Below are 12,462 nucleotides of genomic sequence, written 5' to 3' on the forward strand. Positions count from 1 at the left end.
AGTGTGGGAAGTCCACAGAGGACCACTGTGACCTACTGTGTGCCAGGCTACCATGTGCCCAACATGGAGTGGAACCCAGGATAATACAGCCAGCCCAATCTGGGGTCTGGGCCGCATAGGGGGCATTCTTCTGCTTGACAATCATATTAGTGTACAGTGAGCTGTAGATTTGTAATTTTTAGCCGGGGTTTCCTGTGACTGGAACAATATTGGAAGGTTGGGTTAACAATGGACCTGCAAGGTGCACCCTCCAAAACTTCACCTAACTACCAAGAGCAAAATATGTATCTCCCTCCCCCACTGCACCCGTATTGGTTGTCATCATCAGGGCCTGGCTTGTCATTTTACAACCTAGTCCTGGTCTGTTTGGTACAATGGAGCTCTGGGAGTGGCTCCAATTGAGATGAATTAATGCATGGTTATATTATTGTTACACGTTGTAGTCCTGCCCTAGGCTTCCACCCTATGACTAAGCCCCTGGTGGGCAAAACTCATCAGGGGCATGGTTAGTGGGCAGAGACATGTAGGTCGAAGCTGATCCTTACTCGTTGTTCATGGTGGCTGGTCAGGGAGAGCGATGCCTCCAAGCTCGCTGATTGGTTGGAAAGACCGTATTATGGGCTTTCTGCAAAGAGAGGTAAGTAGATGAAAATGGGATGTGAATCCCAGATCCTTTACCCCCATTTTCCCTTCCAAGTTGTTCCAACCTGTATTTAAATTCATGCAGATTTAGTGCCGGTATTATCACTGCAACATCTGACTTTCTTTTACCTCCCTGGCCTTTAGATTGTCACAAATGGGGTTGAGGTACTTCAAGTGCAGGCTGAGAGTCTGAGGAGCCCAAGGTTGGGGAGACCTGAGAGAGCATAGGTGCTGCTAACTGAAGAGCCAGGCAGGAGCGCCGTGGTAGTTCATTGATTCTTCCTGTCTGTATCTCTGCTTGCCTGTACATTCCGTACATCCCATACATTCTGTACATCCCATACATTCCGTACATCCTGTACATCCCATACATTCCATACACCCTGTACATCCCATACATCCTGTACACTCCATACACCCTGTACATCCCATACATCCTGTACACTCCATACACCCTGTACATCCTATACACCTCATACATCCCGTACATCCCATACACCCTGTACACTCCGTACATCCTGTACACCCCATACATCCCATACATCTCTTGTATCCCATACACCCTGTACATACTGTACACCCCGTACACCCCATACACCCCCTACATCCCGTACACCCCCTACATCCTGTACACCCCCTACATCCTGTACACCCCCTACATCCCGTACATCCCTTACACACCGTACATCGCCTACATCCTGTACACCCCATAGATCCCGTACATCCCATGCATCCCATACACCCTGTACATCCTGTACACCCCATACATCCCATACACCCCGTACATCCCGTACACCCCCTACATCCCGTACATTCTGTACACCCCATACACCCCATACATCCCGTACACCCCCTACATCCTGTACACCCCATACATCCCGTACACCCCATACATCCTGTATACCCCGTACATCCTGTACATCCCATACATCCCTTACACACCGTACATCCCATACATCCTGTACACTCCATACATCCCGTACACCCCGTACATCCTATATATCCCATACATCCCGTACACCCCATACATCCTGTACACCCCCTACATCCCGTACATCCCGTACACCCCGTACGTCCCATACACCCCGTACGTCCCATACACCCCATACATCCCGTACACCCTATACATCCCGTACACCCTATACATCCCATACATACCGTACACCCCATACATCCTATACATCCAGTACATCCTGTACACCCTGTACGTCCTGTACACCCCTACATCCCGTACAGCCCATAAATCCCGTACACGCCATACACCCCGTACGTCCCATACATCCCGTACACCCCATACATCCTGTACATCCAAGCAGATATATTGACAGGTCTGCAGGAGATCTGCTAAACGCTGGTGCAATGCTTTACAGGCTCTCTCAACCAAACATAACAGCTCAAAAAAATGTGCATTTATTATTTCTGGTCAAAAGGTGAACTTAACCTATAAATACAGCAATACTTTTATGCAGTATTATACATGCAGTGGGCAGGTGACTCTAGATTTAAATAATACATCAAAAAATGAGAAAAGTATATATAAAAATATTTAAAACGTAAAAAAAGATGTGCACTGACTGCACCTACCCATAGACAGATATGGCTATAACAAGGCACCAACACCGAGAATGACTTCAGTTTTTCAATGTTGTCAGGTATGACAGCGATGGAGAGAGTCACCTCTACCAGTGTCAGTGCCTGGATGTCCTGCACTCCTGAATGTCCCCATCACTGGAGATTGGAGGTGGAGTTGTGCGATGTTCTCTATGGATTATGTAAAACTTTGGCTACTAAAGATAACGGGACCTTCACTGATCTACGGCCATCCTCCGATTATAGTATCAGCTTCACTCTGCACAACAATCAGGCACAATACAAGATGGTGCCAAGACTCATCAGGACAGAGACACCAGGTGAGAGGATTTCTGGTACTTCTACACATTTCCACAGTGTTCATTATTATGCAGTCCTGTATGAAACCACTGGCATCATAATACAACCGAATTCATGGTGGAAGAGTGAGATCTCATTTATTTTTGTTTTACACGAGAATTCTTGTACGTATGATCTACAGCCACCAATAAGGTGCAAAGCCGCCTTGGGCATTGACAGTTGGATTGTGAAAATCTGAATCAGTAGGTTGAGGGGACAACTCTCACCGAGGAGAGCTGAATCCAATTAATTCTCAGCTTCAACTTACCTCCTGTATAAAAATATAGGATACAGCACAGTGGTTAAATAGTTGGCACTTCCGCCTGGCAGTACCGGTGTCATTGGTTCAAATCCCAACCAAGGCACCACCTGCCTGGAGTTTGCATGTTCTGCTTGTGCCTGCGTGGGTTTCCTCTGGGTACTATGGTTTCCTCCCACGCTCCAAAATACATGCTGGTAGGTAAATTGTCCCTAGTACAGTATGTGTATGTATGAATGTGAGTTGGGGACCTTAGATTGTACACCCCTTGAGGGTTAAAGAATGATGTGAATGTACAATATACAGTGGGGCAAAAAAGTATTTAGTCCCCACCAATTGTACAAGTTCTCCCACTTACAAAGATGAGAGAGGCCTGTAATTGGCATCATAAGGAGACCTCAACTATGAGAGACAAAATGAGAAAACAAATCCAGACAATCACATTGGCTGATCTGGAAAGAATTTATTTGCAAATTATGGTGGAAAATAAGTATTTGGTGAATATGAAAAGTTCATGTCAATACTTTGTTATATATCCTTTGTTGGCAATGACAGAGGTCAGACGTCTCCTGTAAGTCCTCACAAGGTTGGCGCACACTGTTGCTGGTATGTTGGCCCATCCTCCATGCAGATCTCCTCCAGAGCAGTGATGTTTTGGGGCTGTCGCTGGGCAACACGGACTTTCAACTCCCTCTAAAGGTTTTCTATGGGGTTGAGATCTGGAGACTGGCTAGGCCACTCCAGGACCTTGAAATGCTTCTTACGAAGCCACTCCTTCGTTGCCCGGGCGGTATGTTTGGGATCATTGTCATGTTGGAAGACCCAGCCACGTTTCATCTTCAATGCCCTTGCTGATGGAAGGAGGTTTGCACTCAAAATCTCACGATACGTGGCCCCATTCATTCTGTCCTGTACATGGATCAGTCGTCCTGGTCCCTTTGCAGGGAAACAGCCCCAAAGCATGATGTTGCCACCCCCATGCTTCACAGTAGGTATGGTGTTCTTTGGATGCAACTCAGCATTCTCTCTCCTCCAAACACGACGAGTTGTGTTTCTACCAAACAGTTCTATTTTGGTTTCATCTGACCATATGACATTCTCCCAATCCTCTTCTGGATCATCCAAATGATCTCTAGCAAACTTCAGACGGGCCCGGACGTGTACTGGATTAAGCAGGGGGACACGTTTGGCACTGCAGGATCTGAGTCCCTGGTGGCATAGTGTGTTACTGATGGTAGCCTTTGTTACGTTGGTCCCAGCTCTCTGCAGGTCATTCACTAGGTCCCCCCGTGTGGTCCTGGGATTTTTGCTCACCGTTCTTGTGATCATTTTGACCCCACGGGGTGAGATCTTGCGTGGAGCCCCAGATCGAGGGAGATTATCAGTGGTCTTGTATGTCTTCCATTTTCTAATTATTGCTCCCACAGTTGATTTGTTCACACCAAGCTGCTTGCCTATTGCAGATTCAGTCTTCCCAGCCTGGTGCAGGTCTACAATTTTGTTTCTGGTGTCCTTCGACAGCTCTTTGGTCTTCACCATAGTGGAGTTTGGAGTGTGACTGTTTGAGGTTGTGGACAGGTGTCTTTTATACTGATAACAAGTTCAAACCGGTGCCATTGATACAGGTAATGAGTGCAGGACAGAGGAGCCTCTTAAAGAAGAAGGTCCAGGTCTGTGAGAGCCAGAAATCTTGCTTGTTTGTAGGTGACCAAATACTTATTTTCCACCATAATTTGCAAATAAATTCTTTCCAGATCAGCCAATGTGATTGTCTGGATTTGTTTTCTCATTTTGTCTCTCATAGTTGAGGTCTCCCTATGATGCCAATTACAGGCCTCTCTCATCTTTGTAAGTGGAAGAACTTGTACAATTGGTAGCTGACTAAATACTTTTTTGCCCCACTGTATATTTACAGCGCTGCATAAATTGTCAGCACTATATAAGTAGCTGAAATAAAAAAAATATATATAGTGCTAACCATACATCAAATAATAACATTCTTTAAACATTTTAATTAAAAAATTATTTTATATATTTGTTTTATAATTTGTTTTTAATTTTATATAATATTTATAATATGTGTGTGTATATATGTGTGTGTGTGTGTATATATATATATATATATATATATACACACACACACATATGCACAGTTGAGCTCAAAAGTTTCCCTCCCCTGGAATGTTTGGCCTTGGTAAAGACACACAAGGTGACACACACAGGTTACAATGCCAGTCAGAGGTTAATGTCCCTCATCGGTAGCTTTTTAAATTGCAATCAGTGTCAGTGTATTAATAGTCAATGAGTTTGTTAGCTCTTACGTGGAAGCACTGACTAGGCTAGATACTGAGCCATGGAGATCAGAAAAGAACTGTCAAAAGTCTTGCATAACAAGGTACATTATAAAGATGGAAAAGGACATAAAAAGATGTCCAAAGCCTTGAATATGCCAATCAGTACTGTTAAATCACCTATTAAGAAGTGGAAAGTTCGGGGATCTCTTGATACCTTTACTGTATCAATGACACAAGAAGGCCCGGCTAGGCATGTCAAGGTGTTGTCAGGCATATTGTAACCGGGCTTTTTTGTGTCATTGATGCAGTGAAAGTTTCTTTCTGGCACCTCCACCAAACAGCAGATTTTTGTTCAAGTATCATCGTATTGTACTCCTTAAAAATTACCACACCTTTTTCCAGAGCAGCCTGGATTTCTTTTGAGGTCACCTGTGGGGTTTTTCTTTGAATCCAGGACAATTCTTCTGGCAGTTGTGGCTGCAATCTTTCTTGGTCTACCTGACCTTGGCTTGGTATCAAGAGATCCCCAAACTTTCCACTTCATAATAGGTGATTTAAGAGTACTGATTGGCATATTTAAGGCTTTGGACATCTTTTTATGTCCTTTTCCATCTTTTATAAAGTTCTATCACCTTGTTACGCAGAACTTTTGACAGTTCTTTTCTGCTCCCCATGGCTCAGTATCTAGCCTAGTCAGTGCTTCCACGTAAGAGCGAACAAACTCATTGACTGTTTATACACTGACACTAATTGTGATTTAAAAAGCCACAGATGGGGGACATTAACCTGTAATTGGCATTGTAACCCATGTGTGTCACCTTGTGTGTCTGTACCAAGGACGAACATTCCCGGGGAGGGAAACTTTTGATTCAGGGCGTAGACTTCTGATCCGGGCCATTTTGGGGATTTCTGTTATCATTATAATTTGAAAAGGAGCCAAACAACTATGTGATAATAAATGGCTTCATATGATCATCATCCTTCAATAAAAGAGCATTTTTTAGCAGATCAGTCATATTTTCAATATCCATGCCAAAATTTAAAAATTTCTGCCAGGGGAGGAAAACAGCTGTATGTATGTATGTATGTATGTATGTGTGTGTATATATATATATATATATATATATATATATATATATATATATATATATATATAGTGTGTGTGGTGTGTATATGTATGTGTATTTTTTTTATATATATATTTATATGAAATGAAACGATTTACTTAACAAATAAATCCAAAACAAAACAAATGTTTCCATCGTGCAGACCTCTAGAGGAGGTCATAAATAAATTAATTCACTTAAATTAAAAACTGTTTTGTATAAAATGTTTTTAATTATGACCTCAAGCCACGAAAGAGTTAAAGATATTTTTATAATTAAATAAATACATTTTTTTGTAAAGTTTTTAAAAAAAAACGAAAAAAAAAACTTCTATAATTTTTAATTAGAGATGAAGAATTTTCTTTTAATTTTTTTATTCAGGATAACTTACAATTACCGTATTTTTCGCTCCATAAGACGCACCTGACCATAAGACGCACCTAGGTTTTAGAGGCAGAAAACAGGAAAAAAAAATTCTGAACTAATGGACTGCAGACATAGTACAGGAGATGACCAGAGACTGCGGACAGTACAGGGATGACCAGAGACTGCGGACACAGTACAGGAGATGACCAGAGACTGCGGACAGTACAGGGATGACCAGAGACTGCGGACAGTACAGGGATGACCAGAGACTGCAGACATAGTACAGGAGATGACCAGAGACTGCGGACATAGTACATGAGATGACCAGAGACTGCATACATAGTACAGGAGATGACCAGAGACTGCGGACATAGTACAGGAGATGACCAGAGACTGCGGACACAGTACAGGAGATGACCAGAGACTGCGGACACAGTACAGGGGATGACCAGAGACTGCGGACAGTACAGGGATGACCAGAGACTGCGGACACAGTACAGGAGATGACCAGAGACTGTGGACACAGTACAGGGGATGACCAGAGACTGCGGACAGTACAGGGATGACCAGAGACTGCGGACAGTACAGGGATGACCAGAGACTGCGGACATAGTACAGGAGATGACCAGAGACTGCGGACAGTACAGGGATGACCAGAGAATGCGGACAGTACAGGAGATGACCAGAGACTGCGGACAGTACAGGGATGACCAGAGACTGCAGACACAGTACAGGAGATGACCAGAGACTGCGGACACAGTACAGGAGATGACCAGAGACTGCGGACACAGTACAGGAGATGACCAGAGACTGCGGACACAGTACAGGAGATGACCAGAGACTGCGGACACAGTACAGGGGATGACCAGAGACTGCGGACAGTACAGGGATGACCAGAGACTGCGGACACAGTACAGGAGATGACCAGAGACTGCGGACATAGTACAGGAGATGACCAGAGACTGTGGACACAGTACAGGGGATGACCAGAGACTGCGGACAGTACAGGGATGACCAGAGACTGCGGACAGTACAGGGATGACCAGAGACTGCGGACATAGTACAGGAGATGACCAGAGACTGCGGACAGTACAGGAGATGACCAGAGAATGCGGACAGTACAGGAGATGACCAGAGACTGCGGACAGTACAGGGATGACCAGAGACTGCGGACACAGTACAGGAGATGACCAGAGACTGCGGACAGTACAGGGATGACCAGAGACTGCGGACACAGTACAGGAGATGACCAGAGACTGCGGACACAGTACAGGAGATGACCAGAGACTGCAGACACAGTACAGGAGATGACCAGAGACTGCGGACACAGTACAGGAGATGACCAGAGACTGCGGACACAGTACAGGGGATGACCACAGACTGCAGACACAGTACAGGGGATGACCAGAGACTGCGGACACAGTACAGGGGATGACCAGAGACTGCGGACAGTACAGGGATGACCAGAGACTGCGGATACAGTACAGGAGATGACCAGAGACTGCGGACACAGTACAGGGATGACCAGAGACTGCGGACATAGTACAGGAGATGACCAGAGACTGCGGACACAGTACAGGGGATGACCAGAGACTGCGGACACAGTACAGGGGATGACCAGAGACTGTGGACACAGTACAGGGGATGACCAGAGACTGCGGACATAGTACAGGAGATGACCAGAGACTGCGGACAGTACAGGGATGACCAGAGACTGCGGACAGCACAGGGATGACCAGAGACTGCGGACAGCACAGGGATGACCAGAGACTGCGGACAGTACAGATGACTGCTGACCTTTGGGGAGGGGGGGGAGCGGGTACCTGAATTTGACAGGTACCCGCTCTTACTTCCTCGGAGTTGTTCTTTATCTTACCTGTTCCTCGATCCAGCCGCGCGCTGTCTTCCCGGCTTCTGTAATGGCGCTCGGCATGACAGCCGGGTGCCCAGTGCGCATGAGCGATAAGCACTTGCGCTTTGTGATTGGTCCGGCGGCTTCTGGGATCTGTCATGTGTCTCAGGTACCGCCTTACCATTCACAAAAAGCACCACTTCTTGCACATGCGCACTTGGCACCTGGCTGTCATGCTCAGTGCCCACACTACAGAAGCCGGGAAGACAGCACGCCGCTGGATAGAGGAACAGGTAAGATAAAGAACAAATAAGTAAGAGCGGGTACCTGTCCAATTCAGGTACCCGCTCCCCACCTCCCCAAAGGTCAGCAGTCCTCTCCATAAGGTCCCGCTGCAGAGCTGAGCGGCCGGCCCGGTATTCTGCACGGCGGCGGTGGAAATACCGGACCGGCCGCTCTATATTCGCTCCATAAGACACACTGACATTTTCCCCCCTTTTTTGGGGGGAAAAAAGTGCGTCTTATGGAGCGAAAAATACGGTATGTCATTAGCAGCCGCAACATCTCTTGGTGCTTGATGTGATCATCCAAAGCAGAATTTATGGTCTTTGATTCCGTCTTGTGCAGCACAGATCTAATGGGAAACGAAAGTGGCCCCGAATATTGCTGTATTGGTAGAAGGAGTTCCATGTTTGTATCTGTATCTGAATCTTGGCTTTGTTTTCTCTCCAGTCCCCGGTCAGTTTGACATAGTGAAATTTCCCACCATGCAAGATAGCACCATAATATGGACCATGCCTTACAAGTGGGGAAACATTACCGGCTTTAATGTAAGTATTTGGTTATAGCTGTACCAAGGGGCGTACCTACAGGGGTTGCAATTGCAGGGGGTGGTGGCATACAGCGGAACTGATCCCCTCCATTTTCCACTAAATGCCCGCTTCTCCTCCTCTCACTTCCGCAGGCATTTAGCATTGGCAGGAGGAAAATGGAGATGATTGATTCCTCTATATGATGCTACACCTCCTATCCAGCCTCCAAATTATAGCCGTATCAAGGGGCGTAACTACAAGGGTTTCAATTGAGACCCAGTCCCATGTTCCAGGGGGCCCATGCGCCCCCTGTACACCTGAATAGAGGGGTGGTGGCATACAGCGGGACCGATCCCCTCCATTTTCCTCTTGCGACCTCTAAATGCCCGCTTCTCCTCCTCTCACTTCCTCAGACATTTAGCGTCGGCAGGAGGAAAATGGAGATGATCGGTTCCTCTATATGATACTACACCTCCTATCCAGCCTCCAAGTTATAGCTGTATCAAGGGGCGTAACTACAGGGGTTTCAATTGAGACCCAGTCCCATGTTCCAGGGGGCCCATGCACCCCCTTGTACACCTGGATAGAGGGGTGGTGGCATACAGTGGAATTGATCCCCTCCATTTTCCTCTTGCAAAATAGAGACAATCCGTTCCTCTATATGTGTCACGGTCAGGGGTCAGGCTCGAAGACCAGTTGCTATAGCAGTGGAAAGGCTCACCTGAAACCAGCAGGATAGGTACACAGGCAGGTCACCGTGGCGGAGGATCACCCAAGGTGCGGATTCTAAGTACCAACCGGTGTTCACCAGAGCTCCTGATGGTGGAGATGGATTTGGCTGAGTGTTAGCACCAGGTCACGGTCCTCGGGATCACCCCACCAGGAGGTGAACAAGCGGATGTCCAGTAGCATATAAACAGGTAAGGATCAAACGGAAGTGTGGTCAGTAAACAAGTCGGTAAGGAGCAGTTGCAGGTTGGGATCAGGCAGAAGTGTGGTCAAGAACGAGCCAAGGGTCAATAACAAGTGGTAGCAAAATATGGATGACAGCGGAGAAGGCAAGGAGCGAGATACTGGCTGGAGAGCACAATAATCTGGCAAACAGGAAGTGCAGAGACATGGCTTATATCAGGAAGTTCATGGGAGGAGCAAGGGGTTCAAGGTCAAGGTAGGACCATCTAAATAATTGTCAAGGGCACTGTCCAGCATTCCAGGTGGCTCAGCAAGAAGAAGCATTGCCACTCACCACAGAAGGCCCAAGTTCAGACCCAGGCTCTGACAATATGCCACCACCACTCCTTTCCAGCTTCCTTCAGGCCCCTGTGCTTTTTCCCATCCCCCCTGTACTCTCTCCTGGCCCCCCACAGCTCTGCCAAGTTCCTCCTTCCCTCTCCCACCAGCTGCTATATGGGATGCTGTAAGGATGGAAAGCAGGGAAGGGGCCGGTAAATGTGCCATTCACCAACCCCTTCCTTGACTCAATGAATAGGGTCAGAGTTTGGTACTGATCACTGACTCTGTCCATTCATAACTGAAGCATAGTAAACTGTGTGACCATTCATTCTGTGCTGCTGAGGCTGCATCCCCATTCTCCATTCTCTGTCTCAAAAGTGACTTTTTGGTGACCTGTAAAGACTTGTATCAGTGGATGATCTTTCTGTATGACAAGGTTTCTTTCATTCAGTCTTATTTTGTTAAACTTTTTATAATTGAGAACTAAAGTTACAAGGAGTAGAAATACAGATTCCAGTAATGGCAAACAAGAGGCAGTCGGAGTTAGGCTCTACAGTCCCCGGTCAACTAAGTAACTTTGGAGGCAACTACCCAACTATAATAGTCGGATATAATGAAAGGTAGCACAATTCAATAAACAGGTTCATCTCCTGATGTGTTTTGGATAAACGAACCTGTAAGGTATTTGTCCAATATGAGGGGAAAAAAGTTACAGAATAGCAGCAAATTGCAGAACAAAAAATAGATAAGAGAAGAGAAGAGTGACTGAGGAAAGTAAAAAGGGAAAGATGGGAGGGTATGGGATCACTCCATCATGGCCACTCGAGGGTTGAGGAAACAGTCCTGGAACTCAGAGAAGTATCGAAACATAGACCAAGTGGTCCATGCAGGGCTGTGGATAAGATAGTACCACCAGTCCTCCTGTACAGGGCCCAGGCCAGCAGAGGGGCCCAGATAGCTGGGTGATTCGGATGTAGGCAGGTAGGGTGATCAGCATGGTGGGGGGCAATTCCTGGAACCAATCCCCTGTATGGCTCTCTCTGCAGCAGCTGAAAGCTGGCTTCTTCTCCTCTGCCCTCTCGTTGACTCTCAGCTGCTGCAGAGAGAACCATACAGGGGATTGGTTCCAGTTATTGTCAATGCCCCCCCTGGTGCACCCATCACCCTTCCTGTGCACCTTACTTTTCCCCCTGCTGTCCAGGCTCCCCCTGTGTGACTCCACCCCTGCAGTGCTGCAGGTTTCCCTCCTCTCCTTTCCACCGGCACCTGCTAGCACACAATAGGATCATTTATGATGGAGAGTGGGGTAAGAGTCCATTAAATATGTCACATTTACCAGCCCTTCCTTTTCTGAATGAACACAATGAGTGATCTGTACCGATCACTCAATGTATTAATTCATAACGGAAGCATACTAAACTGTGTTTTTTTTGGGGGGAGGGGACTGTTAGGTTGGCTGTATGGAGCCCCATGGTTTATAACATCAGCCTTGGGTCCATGTTTGTTTGAATTGCTTTTCCTTTCCGGTTTCCTGGAACTACAGATGTTCCAAGTCCCTGATGGAGTCGGGTTCAGTTGCCCATTTCACAAGGGAAAGTGTAGAGGTGTTTTCCAGTATTGTGGTATGACCGTCCTGGCTGCAACTAGGAAATACACATTTTTTCCACTGATTTAAGGGGTCCAGGAATCATGGAGAAGAGTGCTACCATGGGAGACAATGGGATGTGAATCTCCATAAGTATGGTATCTTTAGAGGTATGGCACCACCAGTGGGTGTCTGGCTAAAAGTGATGGAGAACAGAAAGGCACCTATAGCACTTAGTTATAGGATGGAACACTTTTTCCTGTACCTTAGTTGCCAGTGATCGTTTATGGGTCAGAATGAAGCACTTGTCTCAGTCCGAAGGTGTAACAGTGAGCTGGAGTTCCTTTTCCCAAGTCTGTGTATAGGAGGGAAGGTCTGGGTGTG

At 46.4% G+C, this 12,462-nt stretch overlaps 1 protein-coding gene across 2 annotated transcripts in view; it reads left to right on the forward strand.

Moving 5' to 3' along the window:
- The window catches only part of LOC149436191 (receptor-type tyrosine-protein phosphatase kappa-like), a 54,370-nt gene that overhangs the window by 23,337 nt on the left and 18,571 nt on the right, over positions 1-12,462 (forward strand). For both annotated transcript variants that reach the window (XM_089661897.1, XM_089661896.1), the window contains exons 5-6: positions 2,295-2,552; positions 9,181-9,278. In XM_089661897.1, coding sequence (XP_089518023.1) covers positions 2,295-2,552; positions 9,181-9,278 — 356 coding nt within the window. The remainder of the gene's footprint in view (positions 1-2,294; positions 2,553-9,180; positions 9,279-12,462) is intronic.

This window comes from Staurois parvus, unplaced genomic scaffold, assembly GCF_062004578.1.
Source record: "Staurois parvus isolate SC_StPar_1 unplaced genomic scaffold, SC_StPar_1.0 ptg001402l, whole genome shotgun sequence".
Lineage (NCBI taxonomy): Eukaryota > Metazoa > Chordata > Amphibia > Anura > Ranidae > Staurois > Staurois parvus.